This window comes from Meleagris gallopavo, chromosome 1, assembly GCF_905368555.1.
Source record: "Meleagris gallopavo chromosome 1, MGAL_WU_HG_1.1, whole genome shotgun sequence".
In the NCBI taxonomy this organism is placed as follows: domain Eukaryota; kingdom Metazoa; phylum Chordata; class Aves; order Galliformes; family Phasianidae; genus Meleagris; species Meleagris gallopavo.
Window position 1 is genome coordinate 99,341,697 of NC_139404.1, and position 21,663 is coordinate 99,363,359.

The 21,663-nt window shown below is 33.8% G+C and overlaps 1 protein-coding gene across 1 annotated transcript in view; it reads left to right on the plus strand.

Annotated features, from left to right (window-relative positions):
• Positions 1–21,663, plus strand: part of NCAM2 (neural cell adhesion molecule 2) — a 260,302-nt gene that overhangs the window by 212,887 nt on the left and 25,752 nt on the right. Inside the window, exons 13-15 of the mRNA XM_085241440.1 lie at positions 650–769; positions 2,310–2,431; positions 9,469–9,649. Of these exons, the coding sequence (XP_085097566.1) occupies positions 650–769; positions 2,310–2,431; positions 9,469–9,649 (423 nt within the window). The remainder of the gene's footprint in view (positions 1–649; positions 770–2,309; positions 2,432–9,468; positions 9,650–21,663) is intronic.

Genomic DNA, 21,663 nt, shown 5'->3' on the forward strand with positions numbered 1-21,663 from the left:
TATAATTTAATACACATTTCCATTCACCACCTGTTGAGTATCTACAGATATGCCTAATTCACTTTCAGGTCTTTAGTAGATAGCTTGGAACTCTTCCTCTGATCATCATAAAACACCTGTCATGTTAGCTTAAACTGTCAGTAATTCAGCATTGATGTGCACATTGCTGCATTCAGTAGATGCAGCTGCCCAGCTTCTAGTAGACAAATTGGTTCTGCTGTCCAGCAGATAATGTAAAAAATAATGACTTGACAGAAATATCAAGTCATGAACTGTATGAAGATGGCTTGAATGTGTGTTAGATGTCCATTGCCATGCAGGATACAGACTCGTTCCTCCTGTGCTCACAGTCTGAACACAAAACAACAAACCCTTATTAAGTTCCTTAATTATTGCCTATGGTTTCTGTATCACTGGCATTAAATTCCTCCAGAAGCATAAATTATTCGGTCACAATGTTTGCACACAAAAATGGGACTAAGTAAGCAAGACAGCTAATTTTGGAACCACTGTAATTGAAATTAAACTGAAAATTGGACTCTTAGTTGCAGGTAAAGCAAGTAAATTATGAAATCACCTGGCTTTAAAAAAAAAAAACCAAAAAACTTATTACTTTTTCTTTCTGTATTTTTTCTTTCCTTTTCTTTAGCAATGGTTGTTCTCAGCAATTTGGAACCAAATACGACATACGAAATCAAAGTAGCTGCTGTAAATGGAAAAGGGCAAGGAGAATATAGCAAAATCGAGATATTTCAGACTTTACCTGTCCGTGAGTAATACCTGTGTGATTAAATGGAAATGTAAATACTTACATTCACTAGAATATGTTGCCTTCATATCAGCTAATAATTTCCACTATGATTTTCCATAGATAATATAGACTGTTTCCCAGTGTATAACATCAGTCTTCTCTACATTGTTTCTCTGAAATTGTGTTATGTTCTTCTTATTCTCTCCACTTATTAGTATGAATTGACTTAAATTGGAGTAGTTCTCCAGTTGTCTTCAGACAAGTCTTCATATTATGTTCTAGAGCACGAAGCATGAAAGATACTACTTAAGGATGTTTTCTCATTTACACAGAATATTACAGACATCTGTGAGAAATGAACAGGCCCTTTCCAGAGGCATTCCTCCAGCAAAAAACACTTCCACAAGTTTTGCAGCTATAATGCCTAAAACAAAAACTATAGACAAATAACCAGAATACGTTGTTTTAACTGTGATTACACGGAAATAACATATGATGCAAAGACATTTCTATGTTTGTGGTAAAATTTATTAGCAAGAAATCCTGATGTTAACAGTGAAAAATATTTTCCCCAAATTAGTTTTAAAAAGGCAAAATTGTAAGTAAAGAACAGTAAAAATGCAGCAGCTTCGAAAACCACAAAATATTTGTGTTGTTTTATTATACTCCCATTGACAAGGGTTTTCTGTCCAAAACAAGTCACTTGTCAGCTTTCAAACTTCTTTCTGTTTAAAGCACATGCATATTTCAAATATATTGTATGATAAAACAGTTTGCTGTTATTCATATGGCACATTATACCTGATAGAAAAGTGATAGGATTTGACAGAACCAACACATACATTGACTGAGAGAAAACTAGGAAAATCGCCGTTGAGATTTAAATAGATTATTCTTTTCCTTAACAAGAGATAAATGCAAATATAACTAATATTATAAATATTTTGAAATTAACAAGATACCTCTGCGTGAATGGAAATTGACATATATTTTGAGTTGGAGACAGTTACGACATGTTCATTTAGGATATAAAACTTTACAGTAGGCATTGCATAAAGAAATGACAGTTGGTCTGTGAAATATCATTAGAAAAGTAATTAAAGCTAGCTATTAACTCTTCAATTTTATTTTTGTCCTCCCATTGCAGAGAAAACTTTCTGATTTTTGAAATTTTTTCTTCATGCTCTTTCTTAATATAGTCTATTTTAAAAGTATCTAATGTTGTCTTGGCACAGTTATTGTATTAATGGCTAAGTCATTTCTGATGTAAATTACATTTGAAAATATTGAAGTCAGAAAGTCTCAAAGAACCTTAGACTTACTTGATATCATTTTGTTTCATTGGGTGAAATAATCTAGTTTAGAACATACTTCAAGCAAAACATTTGGCACACTTATGAAGGATGTTTTGCAATACTTGAAAGAATCATGCTGATTTTAAAGATTTTGATTAATAATCTTATGGGTGAACTCCCAGCTGTAATTTAAGGTTTCTGTCATTGCTTTTTTTTTTTTTTTTTTTTTTTTTAAAGTTATTTACTTTATTTTCTTTATTTAGGCGAGCCAAGCCCACCGTCAATTCATGGACAACCAGGAAGTGGAAAGAGTTTCAAACTTAGCATAACTAAACAAGATGATGGAGGTGCCCCCATTTTGGAATACATTGTCAAATACAGAAGTGTAAGTATTTCAGTGAATCAAAGTAGGTGGGATCTGCTTAGTTATATCTCTTGACATAGAGAAGATTGATTATGTTATTTGAAACATTAAAAAAATGGTTTGTATAATAGAAAAAGAAAAGAAGAAAAATAATCTAAAATATAGTATAGTATGTTTTCTTTTGTGACTAGGTTACTAATGCCAGATTATTAAAAAGAAAGAAAAACAGGAATGAAAGAAAAACACCCTGCTCCTCCTAAAGGTATAACTGAAAGTTCTTTCTAATAAGAAAGCTCTTTTCTCAGTCTTGTTACGTGGTAAATAAGGAATGTTCAGCTCTCAAAGGTGCAGTCAATCAGCGGACCTTAAATTACGTAATTAAAAGATGTTTGAAAAAGAAGTTTCATGTTACAACTGTATCTGTACTGATAGATGGCATCCCGGAGATAGGATGCTGTATTTCAGTGTTTCATGTTCAGTTTAAAAGAAATTAGTTAATCTTTCTATATATTCCAAGGCTCGATTTAAAATATCAAAATGAAATCATTTACGAATTGCTATGACTTTTGGAGTTTCAATGTACAAATCAGTTATTTAAGACACATCATGGAGAATTCATTGGTCTTTTGTCAACAAGAGTCTCATTTGTTGGTCTCTTGTAAAACCTGGCAAGTTTAGAATGCAGACTTGCTTGCAGTGTACAATTTTTTTAAAGAAAAATCTTCTATATTTTTTTCTGAGAAGTGTATATATTTTATATTTAAGTAGCTAAAATATAAATTAAAATAATTAAATTAAATAAATTAAATTCTAAATGTAGCCTAATAAGCTACGTTTAAAAATGATTGCATTGAAGAAGTACCTGTATAACTAGCAAAAGCAAGGAAATTAATTCAGAAGTGTTCATATTCTATTAAGGTCCTTCTATTCTTTCAGAAAGCATATACATATAAGCATATACCATGCTTATTTGACCAGACCCAGTAAGAAAACATTTTAACAGAGTATAGTCACAGATTTATATGTCCACTTCAAGAGTCTGAAAGAGATTAGACATACAACACCAGGTATTTAAAGACATTTAACAGAAAATAGAGAGGACCATATTTCGTGGAAATTAGAAAGCCTTGAGAGATCAAATGCAGAACCTGTTTTAGCACTGCCAGAAAGGATAAGTCAACACCTGATTTTGCAGTAATTTCTGTTATCTTTCCTGATGTTTTCTATAATACAACTTTTTGATGGTAGCTCTAGGATTATCCATGTGCTAAGACTGGCATGTAAAGTGATTTCCTAAATCATTTGCTAAATAAATTTACAATCAAGGTGCGGATATTGTACATACATGTGATCTGAGAAATTTAATCTATTTCTCTGATTTTGGTAATGTGATTTTTGCATCTGTTGTGAATAACTTCGGAAACACGATTAACCCAGTGTTTTGACTAAAGTACACCACTATAGAATAGAAGTTCACTTTTTGTGTTTATTGTTGAAAGATAAATGTACAGTTTAAGCACTAACTGAAAACATAATAGGTTACAGAAGGAGATAGCTTTTACTTGGAGCTGAAATCCATATCTCCCTATGCTTTCAATTAAAAAAGCAGTTTGACTAAATTAAAGGTCTTCTTAAAACAAAAAAATAGCACAGTATTTTTTTGGTGTTTTAATCAGAATGAATGGATGCTATTTAAAGTTCTAAATCATTTGTTGACTGCTACTCTTTTGTCTTGCCCATTGGTCATATTTAATTGGCTCTCCTATAATTCTTGCCAGCCTCATTACTAGTGCCTGGACCAGTGAATTTGCTTGCAAGTATAAAGAGCATGTTAGATAACAAGTTACATATCAGTGGATTCCTGTTTTTTGTTTCATAGCAGTTCATGTCTTACTAGGGGACAATTCCTTCATACTTAGGTTTTATAAAGATTTTCTTGAAACAAGGAGTAGAACAGCCTTTAAGATTACATTGTAGAGTTATTATAGCAGAGTCTAAGAACTAAGAACTGGTAAGTTTTATTTTTCTTAGGAAATCATCTGTTTCATTCTGCCAACTCTTGCTTTCTTAAGATTAATTAATTCTTATTATGGGAAGATCTTGCTAACTGTAATGAGGACCCATTCAACCTCTTCTCTCATTCCCAGTTACGGCACTACTGTTTTTGGTTGGAGTGCGCATGTCCAGGTGCTGGTGTTGGGCAATGGGCATTAAGCTTTATCCATGTCAATTACTGGGGAACTGTGTGCTGGATTTGTAAATGGCTGTTATCTGTTGTGCTGCCTGCCAAGTACAAGAGCAGTAAACTAGGAGTTATCCAGGAGCGTGGAACAGATGGTAGTATGGAGTTACAGTCTAAGATGAAGGGTGAGAAGATAAAGATCACATGGAAAAAGCTTTTGGAATACAAGGAGTTACTGCCACAGCAGCTTAGGACTGGTGGGTGAAAGGACACGTCTGCAAGAGAAAGACAGGCTACAAAGCAGCAAATGGAAGGTATTAAGCAGGTTGAGACACCGGAAACAGCATGCCAACAAATCCTGATCACCATACAGGATTAGTCGTTTACACTATTCACAGTCACAAGGAAAAGTGCATGCTTGTTGCTCGAGTGTATTTTGACAGTGGAGAATATTCTGAAGCTGGACATGTTGCAGTTGTGAATTTGTGATTGGTGCTTAATGTTCCCTGCAAATAAATGTCAGCATATTATTTTGAAGAGATCTAATCCAAGTCTTCAGTTATAAATTTGATACCGTATCTTAAATTGGATTTCATTTGTGCTTAAAAGAGAAGTTTTGAAACAGGCTTCTGAGTGATTGTAAAAGGGAATTCTGTTTCTGTAGTTCAAAGTGCAGAATGCCAACAGTCAGCTGAAGAAATGGTAGGAGGGGTATCTCCTTCATTCCAGGTTTCAGTAGAAACTTAGAATTACAATAAAGTAGTAAAAATATCCATATTTTATGGTTACATACTTTTAGGTAAAGGCAAGTAAAAAATCATATTTTGAGAAATAGTGACTGCACAAAAATTCTTTTTTCCTTTAGCACACCTAATGATGTCTGGAGGATACACAACATGAGCAATTAGCTTTTGCAGGCATGAAAGCTTTTGGTAGTGTTGACCTGTTACAGTGTTACTATTAATGCTTTGAATTTTCGTACTGGCGGTTGTATGATTTCTGGTTGTATGCTTCAGTCGTGTTTGATTATGTTGATGGATGACCATGTTCATATTGTGGCTTTATTATGTGTTTTAGAAAAAACTTGTACAAGATGAATACAAATAATTTTAGAATAGAGAATTTCTCATTCACTCCTGCTATAAAACAGTTATGTGTTTTTATATCTCAGTTACGCATTACCTGCCAGATCCTTGATCTTTCTGTGCATTTTAGCATTATGTTTTCAGCCATTTTGTTCTTTGTTCAGCATTCATCTTGTATTATTACCTCTTCTAAAACATCACCCAGACCTATAAAGTACCATCCTTAGGTATTGAATTCTTGTGAAGTCACTGCTTTGAACTGTCAGATTGTCTTCCCTGAGAATTTCTTGATTTTTTTCCTGTGCGCTTTCAAGATAGTATGGCATCTCCTGCCCTTTTTTTGTCACAGTGACCAGCATAATAAGTCTTTCTGAGCTGAATTTACAGTGCAAACAGTTTAGAGTGGATGGAAAAAAGAAAGAATTGAAAGAGGTTAATTAGATTTTTTTCAAGTTTCCAGAGAAGGTAATCTTAGGTGCAATGTAATATGACCATTAAATGGACAAATATTATTTTCTAGACTAGTAAATAGTTCAGTTCCCAAAAAAAGTGTTTCGCTTTACTTCTACCGTTGTCAGATCTGGCCTCAGTTTTGAGAAGAAATCAAGTATATTGAAGTTCTGCTATCATTTTTTCATGCTTTTTTTTTTTTTTTTTGTCAAGTAATTTAGGTGCTTAAGCTACTCCCAGGTGTCTTACAAATCTAGCTCTTAGATACTTAACAGAAAAATTTCATTAATGCTTACATTTAAATGCAGTGTACAAGAAATAAGGATTAAGAAATAATTGTAATTTTTTAATGACTTTAATCTGAGGCATTGTAGCAGGTTTGTTTCAATCAAAGATTGGGGCAGGAATGAGAGCAGTGTGAATTTAAGGTTTATGAGTAATGGCAATGAGCAGTAAGATCTCCAGAAATTGCCAGTCACTGGTCAGTCTCACACTGACAGTGACCTTCTGTGAAAAAGTATTTTGGAATTATAAAAACAAAACAAAATAGAAATGAGGGAACAGTTGAACCTCTGTGGTTGCAGATCTGATTCCAATGTTTGAAATATCCAGTGTCTGGATTATCTAATGCATGTTAATGATACAATTGCAAATAGTAAATAATGATTGAAGGCATTTACAGTAGAGCACTCCTCAACTTAGACTTAAGTTCACAATTTCAAAGTTCCTTGCATTTGTTATAAAACGCCATGCATATTTGGAGCCTCCTATGAATTTTAAGCAATATTAATAATAGAGTAGCCTAATAAAGTGATATTTCATAGTTCTATTTTCTGCTCCTTAAGCTACCAATTAAAGGGTCTTAGCATAAACAGGGAGATTTGTAGGAATGTTTAACTGGCAAAATTTGTGTTCTCATCCCTTTCCAATCCTACTCTAATAGTAAAATTAATCTGGGCTCATTACTGATCTCCACTTAAACGTACTTGAAAATGCATGTGAAATAATAGAATGAAGGATATTGCCATTATTCTTAGTCTTTAAAATGCCAAAAGTAGACTGTATTTTAGAAGACTTCCTCTTTTCACCATTGGAAGACTACCTTCATTCTTCTTCTTTCTTTCAGCTTGTGTTTGTCACTTTTAGTGAAAGGCTTTAATGCCTTTGAGTTCAGTGCTTGGACTCTGCCTGTTTCGTTTATCTCAATCCATCTAGTAGGCATCACTTTCAACTAATCTTAAGGTGTCACTTCGCTGGCATAGCACACAGATATTCTGTTATGTTTCAGCTCTTTCATTGTTCTTTCCCTGACCAAACTGTGAAACAATTGCTTTGTCACTTAATGTTATGTTTGCAGAAGCAACCTCATGTTTATATGAGCAGCTGGAATATTTATTTTCCATTTTGATATCTATTTTTTTCTCCTGTGAATCTGATTTTCTTCTGAATTGCTTATGTGTTCACACAGCTCTGTGTGCATGCACTAAGATCACAAGTGCACCCTCTAATTTGCTCATGTTTATATTCTTTGGAAATTAGTTCTAATATTTTCTAACTCTTCCCAAATTCAGATTTAAACAGCCTCTGAAATATGGTACTATGCAACAATGCTGCTAGTATAATTACTACAGAGTATTTGTACATGCATGTTTGCAGTCAATATTAATTCTTAATATTTTATCAATGTTACGCAAAAATACAGATTGAAAAATTAGTGTGATGTGAAAATATATATTGATTCAATCAGTGGAATGTAAATATAAAAGGATTCATGCAGTAGTATATCAATAACGAACAGAGAAGTCATCTGTGAGAATTAAAACTTTATTAGAAAATTGAAAAAAAAAACTGATAGAAAATACTATTTTCACTGTGTTGTGTAAACTATTTTTATTCCAGCGTATTCAGTCTTTTTTCTTGATATGTAATGTAACAACCATTCTGATGTTTTTTTATTGGTCTATGCTGCAGCCACTTTCACCTTGCTACAGATGTTCCTGAAACTTTTTGTATTTTAATTATCTCAGTACTACTTTGTGTTGATGAACTTGCAGAACAAAAGGTGAAGTCAGTATGGAGGACTCATCATACTCAGTGCTGATAGCAAATAAGTTATTGAAGCAGTACATATAAGGGAGTTCAGTATTTCACTCTATTTTCTGGAGGCTGAGGACAAAAAGAACAGACAGGCAACATGGTTGGGCTGTCAGCTTATCTAATTTAGGTATTATCTTTTTGGACACTTGTATCAGTCAAGAGCAAGATGCTTCAGTGAAGAGCCTAAATGTAAGCTACTGAAAGATGGTGGACCATAGCAAAAAGCTGCATTTCTCCCTATTTGATTTTTTTTTTTTTTCCAGAAAGCTGTATCCATTGACTGCACTGCTGTGTGGGGTGGATGGCCAGGATTTGGCTCTCAGCCATGGTTTTTGTCAATGCATTGTACATCTGAGTTTAATAGGACTGCATGAATTCTTAGTGTTACTGAAAATCCTTTGATCAAGATGGCTTACTGTTTGCCAATACGCATTATTTTATTGTTTTACCTATTAGTTACTTTCTGAATATCATTTGTATAAAGAGTAATTTAAATATATTATGCTTCAAAAATACTAAAAGAAGAGATTGCAAAGGTAAGTACTACAAATTTATAAAATGCATTTTAAGGTTGCTGCCTGAGGCCTCAGTTGTTCCCTGTGTAATGATGTCTTATAACTGTGTGAATTACTTGAACATTTTTTTCTGTATGATACCATCTGACTGATTTAAATGTATCCTCTCACCAGTGTAAACATAGACCTGCATATGTTTTTAACAATGTTTATATTTTTGCTTACAGCTTCTTTTGCAAAATGGTACAATATACTGCTACAGTTAGTTTATGTATTCAGTGTGTAACTAATATATAATACAAGCATAGCTTGCATTCGTGAGCTATTCCTGAATATGGAATATGGTTTTGATGAGAAAGTTCTCTTGAAGAACATTTGGCAAAATGTAACTGCAACATCTGTGTAAAATAAACAAAAATTATTCTTAGCAAAATTTATATGTAACTGTCCTCCTGTTTCCTAAATTGAAATGTATATTTGTGTAGAAATTCAACCCAAAAGGTTGAAAAAAAGTTGCTGACAAAATCCCTACGTCCACATTGTGGAATGATGACGCGTAGTCATAATCACAAAAAGCCTGGATATTCAGAACTCCAAAATTAGATGATTCGAAAGTCTGTAACCTTTGGAAATTAATTTATGTAGTTTTTTTACTTCATGTAGTCAGATAGTTTAGACAAATCAAACAAGAGATTTTGAGAATATAAACTAATGTTTGCATCTTTACAGAAAGATAAGGAAGACCAGTGGCTAGAGAAAAAAGTGCAGGGTAGTAGAGACCACATCATCTTAGAGCATCTTCAGTGGACCATGGGTTACGAAGTACAAATTACAGCTGCAAACAGACTGGGTTTTTCTGAACCAACATTGTACGAATTTAGCATGCCACCGAAGCCCAACATTATTACAGGTAAGCTGATTTTGGAGTATTTTCTCTTTTTGAATTGCTCATACTTAGTACATAGTATGTTAATGTGTGTAGTTGAATGGTCTGTTAGGGTAACTGGAGTCTTCCTTAACTGACAAAGCTTGAGACTGCATACTTTGTTATCAGTAAAGAAAACTCAGTTAAAAATCCTTAAATGGGACTTTCCTTTTCTACTTTGCTCTTAGTAACATTATTTCATTTTCAACATTATTTCACAGAACAAGCACTGAATTTTCAACTCAGATAATGACAGTTAAAAAGAAATATATTTAAGATGCATTTGTTTTACAATTTCTAAGTTGTCTCTTACTCCATATATGCCTGTTTTCAGTGAAGTTATTTGTTAGAATTCTCTATTTCAGCCCAGCCCTCTGCATGTGCTTTGAGGAATACGTCTAACAAGGGTACTCATTTTAGTGACTGATGAAATTAAGACTTCAAGGAGAGTAATTTAGATATTGTCTTACTGATTAACAGTACTCAGTGATAGTACAGTGAGCGTGCAGCCTTCTAATTGGCCTATTTTCAAGCTTTGAAATAACTAAATACATCGTTCATATTTCTAAGTGTCTAAATAGGAAGATTTAGAACTTTTTAAAAGAAAACTGAATAGGAGGTAAGAATGAGTGATTTTCAGTAACTAATTCACCAAGTTTTAGTGCTTCTGAAGTTATATTTTGGAGTAACAATGTAAATTATTTAATTCAGAATAAAAGCAAGTTGTGGTCGTAATTTCTGATATTTTATGAGTAATTTTAGTTTTTATAAAGCAAACGATATGAAGCAAATGATATCTAGCTTATCAATTAAATTGCTGTAGACAGTGTTGATTTGCTTCTTGATTGAGATTCAGGGCCTTCATAGGTCAGTGTACTTCTTTTTAAACTGACAGTATTTCATGATTGCAGTCATTCAAATTAAAAATTGTACTGCACAGTCAAAAAAAAAAGGGAACAGAAATGTGGGGAATCTGATTACTCCAAGGAAATGATAATACTTATCAAGTAGAAAAATAAATAGAACATTACTTCAGTAAAGACTTAAGTCTTTTTAGTTTTGCTCATTGGAATACCAGAATGTAACTTCTTTTGCACTGCAACTGATCTCTAACCTTTAAATTATTCCCTGTTATTGCTACAGCTGCTGTAAATGAGAATCATGAGATGCCTGTTTAAATTGTAACATAAATAGTTTCTGGATGTTGAAGTAAAAAGTGCTTTTTTTAATTTATCCTGAGAATACAGAACATTTTTCTCTGTACGTAGCTTTATAGCTGTTATGGAGCATTTTCCTTTCAGCACTCTCATAACCTCAAAATAGTTATGAAGAAAAATCCGTTACAGTATTGAACATCAAGTCTCCTTTATATGAATCGTTACTGCAGTTATGATTGTGGAACTAATTAGTTTCCTTGACAACTGTTTTTGCAAAGTGTGAAAGAGTGTGAAATTCTCTTCATAAGAACATCCTGTAAGCAATTTTAAAAAATATGTCAAAAGATTCTTAAAATCAGTGGATACTAATATTCACATTAATGAGTCAGTATGGTTATCTGGTTATGAAATTGCATAATATTATACTCTTAATAATATTATTACAAAAGTAAAAATTAACTGTGATAGAATATGTATATAAAAAGCTCATTAAAGCAGATCAGTTCTTTCTGATACCAGTTAGTCAACTCAGATGATGCAACATTTATTTGCTGTAAACCTCTTATATGTAGGCATCTACAGCTAGGTCTAAAGAAGGAATAATCCAATTAGGCAGAATTTTGAATGAAATCTGTATCCCCTCTCCTGTGCTCTCTTAGCTGCTTGCGATGACTGAGATTCAATTTTCTAATTCTTTATGTGATTATTAGAAAATTTTGTAAGACTCATGAATGTTTTCATCAGTATCTATCCAGATCTGGCTGAACTGTTTTTGTCTTGCTCTTAATGTCATTCAAAAGCAAGGTATCTGTAGGTCCTATGTACCCAATCTCATGGGCATAGCAGGAGAATTTTGTGAGTCCTGAATTATCATCGTGGTCAGCTATACCTAACATAATATTACATTGCAAATGTGTACAAGCTAATACAAACCATCAGTGCTGTCCTCTCCATGGAAATGGGTGTTATCACATGAAATAAGACTTCGGTTCTGATTCTTGCAGAAAGAGCCTGATTATGCTCAAAGTGCTATTGGATATGTCAGAAGTCATCCCTGAGTGCAGATACGGGAAGCTAAAACTCTTTTTCAGTGAATATGTAATCCCTGTGGGTACAGAACCCACAACTTAAATTGGTTAGAGAAGTGTGAATGAGGACCAGCAGGTCCTGGCTGACAGTCAAATTTTATAATAAAACAATGTGATAATCTTCCACTATTAGTCTTAGCTGTAAATTGGCATCAGTTAGATGTGTAAATGATACTAACATTCCTTTAAATTTTTGCACGATTGACCCTTGGCAGCCTCCAACTAGCTATACTTCATTTTGTAATTTCTGTGCCTAGGCCTATAAAACTGTCTCTATTCACTGAATCACTCACATCTGTGATTAGTTCCTCAGAATTCATAATTCTTCTCATAAAATTTTCCGGGTTTTCCAAAAGGTTGGAATGTTGCACTGTTTTTGAGAAATACTCAGTGGATGGACTTGTTAAAACATTTTTCCTTAAATAAATGTATGTGTAAATACATTAATGTGTGTGTATATATACATATATACATTACTCTAAATTTTAACCATATATATAATTTTACTTCCTACCTTTTTTTATTTTTGTATTCAGAAATTCCATCTATTTGACTGCTTAAGTGTATGAGTATGTATTTAAGAATCACACTTTGAAAGAAGAGTGACCTATTCTTAAGTGTAGTATTTTATGTATTCCAGTATTTCACTAGGGTTGTTAGTTGGCACTCCTTGTAGGCAGGTCACTCTTGTAGGCAACTCTAATATTAGTGTGCTTGCCTATGACTGAAGTCTTTACCAGATTTTGAGCACTGATTTGTGGTATTTTAGAAAATCTTGTTTCAGTTTCTCTGTACTTTTATATCTTCTTCTAATTTTGTGGGGGAAAAATAAAAGCATTCTCAAAGAAGCTGTGTGCCTTAGCTCATAGCTATTTATCAGTCTTTGGACAGAATAGCCTAGCCTCTGCAGCTATAACAAATTCTCTGAATAGGTGTCACTACAAGCAGATGAAGTCCATCAGCTTCTAGAGGTGACAGCACAGCCCATTCCATTTGTGTGGCTCCATTTAATGTCTCTGAGCAGAGCAGAGATGCATACCCTCTCTTCTCGTACAGCTGGTATAAAAGTGTCCAAGTCATAGCTATCTTTCAGAAATGTTACTATTGAAACCTAAAAATACATCTGCAGTTCTATATTAAACAAAACTTAAACAAAGATAAAATGAATGATGTTAAAAGAGGATAATTTGTGCAAATGTTAGACATGTTTTCAGAAATTAGTGGCAAAGATTTATACAGGTGCAGTCTTCCAAAGACTTTTATCCAATCATTGCTGTTTCTCTAGAAGTCCGGTATGTATTAAATCTGGCTGCAAATTTTGTTTTATCATAACAGTTTTTCATCAGCATTGTAGGTTAATAAATCGGTACTATGGTAGGAAAATCAAAAAGTATATGAGAACAGTAAGAAGGCTTTAGAACGACTTCTTTCTCTGTACTGTTTTTAAAAAAACTTTTAATACTGCGTGAACTGTTGCGATCTTCTTTTTGTTAGAATCCGTGAAAAAGTTTAAATCCCTTATGAACACCATGACTGTTATAGTACTGAACATATTTACTTTTTTGCATTGTATATCTGTCAATAATTCTTAAAATCATACAGTGATAGGTGAAGAGGGACAAGCTAAAACATAATATTTTCTCTCACCATCACTAGCAGCTAAGTTAATATTCTGCACCAAACATGGCTTTTGTCAGTAGTATTTAGAGAAATGGAGTGGTAGGATTTTTCAGTGATCTCTTGCTGAATGAAAAATGAAAATAGCTCATACAAATACTATACATATTATATATGTATATATATACATATTTGAATGTGTTTATGTTTATCTTACTATTACACAGCTATATCTGGGCTGTCAGAGTCTACATCCAGTGGTTTATTAGAATATAAGCTAGGAAAATGTACTTTTTACTCTGGAGACTGAAAATTTCTAAGTACAGAAAAATAGAAATAACTTTCTATGATGCCTACAGTCTTCTCTCAGGACATGTCCTTTTCTTTAATGTTGCTCTCAGCCAAACAGTTCAATGACTTTTTAGAATTGAAATAAATTCAAAATTATTCCATCTGGGTCACTGGGGAGCAGACTTTGTTGATCCAGGTGCCCTCTATGCCTCTCACGCCCTTCAGTCTTGCCACTCGGAAAGGAAGAGGCACCGTGGGGCAAAATCTACCTTCCTCTGAAGGGAAGCATAGCCTAACTTTTCTCTAGAAGGTTTCCTGTGTCTCCTCTGGGTTAGTGATCACAGAATCACACAGTGGTTGAGGTTGTAGGGGATTTCTGAAGGTCATTTTATCCAAACCCTTTGCTTAAGTAGGGACAATCAAGTGTCCCTTGATATCTGTGTCCAGATAGTTTTTGGATGTCTCCAAGAATGAAAGCTACACAACCTTTGAGGGCATCTTTGTCCAGTGCTCAGTTATCTTCATATTAGAAAGGCTTCTCCTTATGTTCAGAGAGTGCCTCCTGTGTTTCAATGTATGCTCATTTCGTATTGTCCTTGACTGAGAAGAGCTTTGCTCCATCTTCTTACACCATTCCTGTAAGTGACTATACACATTCAGAACCCCTCTAAGTCTTCTCTGTGCTGAATACATCCAGCTCTCTCAGCCTTTCCTCAAAGAAAGATGTTCCAGTCCCTTGAATCCTCTTACAGGCCCTGTGCTGGACTCTTTCCAACAGCTTCTTTTCCTCCATGTGCCTAGAAATGGTTCCTAGGATTAACTGCCCAATCATCTTCCCAGGGATCAAGATGAGGCACGAATAGCATACAGATCCCTTCAGCCCTTTCTGAAGATAGGAGTGATATTTCCTTTCCTTCAGTCATGTCATAGAATCATAGAATGGCTTAGGTTGGAAAAGACCTCAAAGATCACCTTGTTCCAACCCGCTATGCCACGGACAGGGTTGCTGAATGCTAGATCAAATACTAGATCAGGTTGCCCCATTCATCCTGACCTTGAACACCTCCATGAACGGGGAATCACAAGCTCACCGGACAGCCTATTCCAGCACCTCACTACCCTGTTGGTGAATTCCCTCCCATCATCACTATCAGACTATGTAAAGATTTGATTTCCCTTCTCTTTATAATCTCCCTTTAAATATTGGAAGGCCACAGTGAAGTCTCCCCAGATTCAGAGTCTCCTCCAGACTGACCCTCAGCCGTTCTTTGAAGGATGGTTGCTCCAGCCCTCTGATCATCCTCATGGCCGTCCTCTGGACACTCTCCAAAAGCTCCACATCTTTCCTGAGCTAGGGGCCCCAGCACTGCATGTAGTACTCGAGACAGAGCTTCTCAAAGGCAGAGTAGAGAGGGACAATCACCTCCCTTACTATGCTGGCATCAGGCATTTTTCCATGATCATTCAAATTTTATTCTGAATGCCTTTACAGTGACACCTGCGAGCTCCCTCAGTGCTTTTGTATGTATACCATAAAGGCCCATGGACTTAAGAATGTCTAATTTGCTTAAGTATTCTCTACTTCGATCTTTGTTCCAGACTTCTCCGTGTCTCTCAGTCCTTAGATTTCTGAAGTCAAAGATATCCCTTCTATGTCTGTTTTCCAGTTTTCTATTTTTCAGTCTTCTACTCATAACACGAAACCAGATTTCTTCCTTCCTCAGTTTCAGTTGAGTAGAAACAACAGAATTCTTCAGACCAGATTGAATTCTTAGTTATATTTGTGGCATTTTATTGCCTCAGTACACAGTCAGTAACCCATGTGTTTCTGCAAATGTAAATTGTCTGGTTTTTGAACTCTACTCAGCAATTCTGTAGGTAATGAAAAAAGAAACAGCTGTAGATACCACCTTTTGAGTATTTTGAAAAATAAGTCAGTAGTCATCGTATTTGAAGCAAATCCCTGGTTATTTGTTATTTCTATTAACTGCCTATTTTATAGGCAGAGTTAGCTCAAAGGTAATGTCAACAGTTGGCCTCTTTTAATTTTTCTTAATTCTAGGAAAAGGTAAGTTGCATCAGTAAAAGTTAAATTAGGTGGCCTGGGGGAATGTGTAGTTCTTTTTCTTCTGTAGACTCTTTCCATTTAACTAAGCTAGAAAGGCTGCCAGTGGGTACTTAAGCCAGAACTGTAAGTCACTGCTCGAGGCTTGTTAAGTTGCTGTTTAAATCTACAGGAAAATGCTATAGAATTACAGCATTTAAGAAAAAACATTTTGGCCTGACTTTCAGCTAATGACTTGTGACTGCACTGCCTGTGTATGTGTGTGTGCATGCATATCTCCACAAAAATCCATCTGTTTTTCTGTGTGTCTTCTGATAACTATTGAATGCATTTCAAAAACAACGCATTCCTGCAAGCATTTTTAAAACTTGGCAGATAAGAATATAAGCGAAATGTTCTGTACCCTGGCAAGAAAAAGACTGAATTAAAAATGTACTCACTTAAAAATCAGTCAGAAACATTTGGGAATGAATGGTTGTATCTTTCTGGCTCTTAATCCTTGAAGCAGCTTGGAAAGCACCAATAAATTTAAACCTAAAAGAAAAAGGAAAAGCACATGAGTTTGAAGACCTTTCCAAAGGCAAAATTTCCATTATGGGCATCAGAAATTTTAAGACCAACAGAGTATCTCTTTTGTACAGTTTTAATTTTATGAAGGCAGTTAAAGTTTATATACCTACATTCAACTTTGTTCCATTTTAAAGTGACAACCTTTTCCTTCAAGACAGGAGAACACTTGTACATGCTGGAGGATTGTAGGTAGACCTGGTAGCTTCCCTAGATAAGCTACCAAATGCTCACTTACAACTCTGAAAATTAATCTCTTATTAGACCTCTAAATCAAGAATCCGTGTAATATTTTAATGGAGATGCACATCTATAGTCTAGGTGACTTTTTCTTTTAGAATTTTCTTAATTATTTCAAAGGAAGAGTAGAACTTTTTTCATAACCTAGCTAGTATTGACTAATTTACATACTACTCTCTAAATTAGTTGGGAGAATCTTCTCTTTAGAACGAACAAACTTGAGAAAAAGGTCTTTGGATTTTTTATCATGTTAATATGCACTAAAACCCTATGTGCATATTTTAGTTCATATGTATTTTAATAAATGCCAAAATGTATAAGTCCAAATCCTGTTACTTTCAATAGTATGTACAGTACATACATAGATTTTGTATCATGTTCCAGTGAGTTTGTGTAATAACCAGAACTCAAAGATTATTTTGTTTTGTAAAGCCTTTATAGCTTTGACTTGTTAGCTTTTTATTTAAATCTAAAAGGAAGAGGGAAATACTGCAGGCAAAAAAAAGGAAAGCCTTGTGAATATTACTCCCTTTACAGCTCTGATCATACTGCCAAGACAAAGAAGAGCTGCAGCGCTACCCTACTACTAACTCCATCATTTTCTTGTAGGTTGAAGAACACTGTTATTCCAAAATCAAAAATGAATACTTCTCTGACTGTTACTTAGATCATAATGCTGAGCTAAAAATGTAAAGCAAAGTCATCAGCATGTATTGCTTTACTGAAATAATAATTTTTCTTTACTATCCGAAGTTCTGAAAAGAGCATAGAAAAGAGATTAAATGTCTTTGTGATCTCACATTTTGAGAATAATAGTTGGTGGTGGGAATCACAACCAGCGAAATCTATATTCACAGCAAGATGATAGCTCCCACAAAACCTATTTGCAATTTTTCTTGCAAGCAAATAACAAAATTGCTGAGTAAGAGCTGTTTCTCTTCAAATCCAGGAGATTACCATTGTTTTAAATGACAAGAAATAGTCTTACTTTAGGTGAAAAAGAAGCTGAGTTTGCTCCATTTTCTGCTGTAGTGGTTTTTACATGAAAAGGGCGAGAGATTACTCCTGAAATTATTAGAACTTATCTGATGTAATCAGACAAGCAGTCTTACACTATCACTACAATCATATATGTTTGTAAGCAGAAATAAATTCAAGAAAAAAAATTATTTTTGACAAAACATATCTTACAGTATGACTTCACAGGAAATTACTACTACCAAATACTAGAAAAGCAATGAATGCTAGAAAGTACTAGTGATAATTAAAGAATTACTCTGTATTCACAGAACTTCTGTTTCAACAGCAACTGAATTCGCTTTTTACCTTAGGAATTGAAGTTTGCTTATGTATTGAATGCTGAAAAAAAAAAAAAAGTTGAAGGTTGAAGTTCTGGGTCACACTTTACAAGTATTATACTCTTATTCACAGTGTAATACTTGTCATAAGTAATTCCTAGTATTATGTTGCTTTGTAATACTAATGATTTTTAAAAGTATATATTAAACGATAAAATCATTAGGTTCATTTTCTAGTAATATAAAAAGGTATTGTGAAAACAGCTTTTGGAAGTTTACTGTGTCAAAAATTTTCTTAATATACACATAAGGAACAAACTGTTCTTAATAAAAATAACTGATTTTGAATTCTGAACAGCTTGAACATCATTATTTCTTAAATAAACTTCTATCATTAAAAACACCACAGTAAGGATATGTGTTAGGATTGGGTAAAGTACCGTCTTTTCTACTTGTTTTGTTACACTAAGATGTGTATTTGTGAAATAAGAGCAGTCATGTTATAAGTGCATAATGCTAAACATTATGCAGCCAAGTCATGATAGCAAGTTTCCCACCAGAGCATATTCATAAAGCAACAGATCTGTGTTTGAAGATTAATTTGAATGGTATTGCAGCAACTTTATATGATTCAAATCCCCAAACCTTTGATTTTGGGCAGTGTTTACATTCTTCATTTCTTAGTGTCTATTTTTCGAGATTTGTCTAGCAATTGCCTTTCTCTTTACGCTGTGAACTCGTAGATTGGAAGAGATACCATAATATATTTGTTCTAAAATCTAATTCATTGTCCTCTACTATGATTTTAACTTTAAATAAATTGTTTTCAAACTTAAATAATTCTATTAAGGAACAGAAATATCACAGTTTAAATGAAAATGGAGGAACTTAAGACTTTTTATCTGCTTTCATTATAGTTTCTTAAAATGCACTTTTTTTAAATAGGTTTAGATGTAAACAAGGTTATTGTTCACTCTACACAAAATTTTCCACACTTCAGTTTCTTTTGAAATCTGTCTTGAAACAGTAGCCTTACACTGATTCTATTCACTATCCATATAATTACTGTATCACTGTACGTAAAAGTTAAAAATATGTATATATATCCAGTCAAGGAGATTGAAATGCTTAAACCTACACTGTATTGTATAAACTTGACTACATCATCTGACAGAAAATGAGCTTTCAATATAAATGTTAGTAGAAAATATATGTGCTATATATATAGATAGAAACTTAATATATTACATTGGATTGCATCCAGACGTACTGTAAAGACTTGAATATCCAAGAAGTTGAATATTTTGAAAAGCGTCTTTGTTCTGATCACACCCTGGTATTAAAGTCAAAATCTAAGTAATTATACAGCTGCTCTTGCTAATTGCATTGGTCCCATTTTGGGTGGACTTATGTCCGTGTTATTAAGGTCTTTTGACAATGATCTGTTCTAGATTTCTCCAGTAATTCAGAAACAGGATAAACTTTTTGGGGCAAAAAGAAACAGCTCACTAAGTCTGTGTTTTCTCTATGTTCATGCATGATGGGAACCTTTTTCTGAATGTAATTCTTTGCTTTTTCTACAGTTTCTTCTGTCATCCAAGTCTACTATTTGTTAATGGTTCAGATATCCAGTATTTCCGATTGGTGTTGCATTGTAGTTTCCTCACTTCCATGTACCTCCAATGCAAAAAGCACATGAAAGCTACTATTTAGATTGAGCGTGGTTGAATAATTTTCTATCTTTTGAGGGAAAACTCAAGAGAGTTGATCATATGCTTTAGGTTGAATGCTTAAGTGAGTTGCTTTAAAGTTAGACAAAAGAGCTTACCACTTTATCAACTGTGAAGAGCCACATGTTGCTGCTACTAAGGACCATCTTTTTTTTTTTGTGGTTTGAGAACTGAGAAATGTATCCAGATTTGTCCATTCTATAGCTCCAAAGCACCTCAGTAGTTACAATTTCATACACATTTTAATCATATTTTAATGCTTTTAGTATAGTGATGTTTTTCAACTGATTGTATTTGGCAGAGTGTTACTGGTGAATTAATTCTTTTTTCCTCTTCTTTTCTTTCCCACTATTACTGTTTTTTTCCTTTTGATCCTTTATTTTTAATGTTTAATCTAATTTTTCACTTTTTATTTTCAATATATTTCTCTTTCGTACCCTTATTTTCTCTAACACTTCCTATCCACACAGATAGATGCTGTGAAGCTACTAGACGTGAAAATGGAGGCCAGTCCCTGCAGCTGAATGCTGCTGGTTTCTCTTTCATTGTAGTCATAAGTTTCTGGTGCATGTTGTGAAGCTGTTGATGAGGCAAGAAATATGTATTTTTCCTCTCCCTCTTAATATTTAGAGAAAATAAATGCAAACCTGTAAAGACATAAATAAATGTACTTTTCTATAGCTCTTCTAAAATTTCTAATACAAGATTAGAAACAGTGTAATTTCTTCAGTCTATGCATGTAAAATTCTTCATCCAGTTTTTTGTAAACTTGTAAATGCTGAAACAAATTCAACAGATTATGCTTGGATTTTCTATCTGACAGAAGTTGGAGAATGTGATCTATTCAGTTTCATTTGATTGATTTGAGTCAATGATGTTTTCTATATTTTGGTGTTAAGAAATCTATGCCTAGACTTTAATCTCAGTAATACAGCTTTCTAGATATGACATCAATTGAACTTCCTTGAGAGCATTTTGATTCTGTGTTAATCCCTTTTACAGTGTTGTGCTTATACTTACTAGCTCCTTCCATGATGTACTTAAAACTTTGTGCTTAATATAGACATCTTTTGTACTTTCTACTGGATTTTAAAAAGCATTTATTCACTGATTTGTAGTCTACGAGTTGCTTTAGTTCATAGAATTTAATTTCCTATAATTCCAGTGTACCTCTCTGCAGCCATGCTTCAGCACGTAAAATACATTGCTGTCTTCCAAACTCAGTTCTGAAACTGGAACAGTGCCACATTCAAATTCATGGCATTTGTTGGTCTTGAAATTCCAGTGAGCTTAATCTTGACCTTCAGTAAAGAATAGGTAGAAGCCTTTTCCCTGTTTCATATGTAAAATGTATGTTCTGTGTAACATAGAACATAGGAAGATGGAACAAAGAATACAAAGCCTCAGATTTTTTTCTATATTAATTTAGTAAGTATGTATGTAAAAATTGACCTGCGTATATCTGATATTAGAATCTATGTAGTTGACTTTTTTAGGTACTTGCCTTCAAATCATTACTGAGCATAGCAAAAATAATACATTTACAATATATGGTGTTCTTTTCTTTCTTTCAGGGGGTTATAACCATTAGCTTATAACTTTGAAATTATTTGGTCAAATATAAATTCATTTATCTTCACCAGTGTAAGGGATGTTCTTATTTCTTAGAAACAGCGATTATTGTCAGTTTTGCCAGTTCCTGGTTGTTCTCTGAAGTCATTAATACAACATTAATAGACCCTCTTTCCATCATAAAAATAAACAAAAAATCATTTTAGAAAACCAGCTTATGTCATGAATGAGATGTCCTCGTAAGTAAGATGTCCTCAGAATGCATACGTGTAAATCTGAAGACTACTTTATTTTATTCACAAAAATGTATATAAATCTGCGTATTTAATATAACGAAACTATAGCTGGAATTCAAGCAAATGCAATTTTTGGCT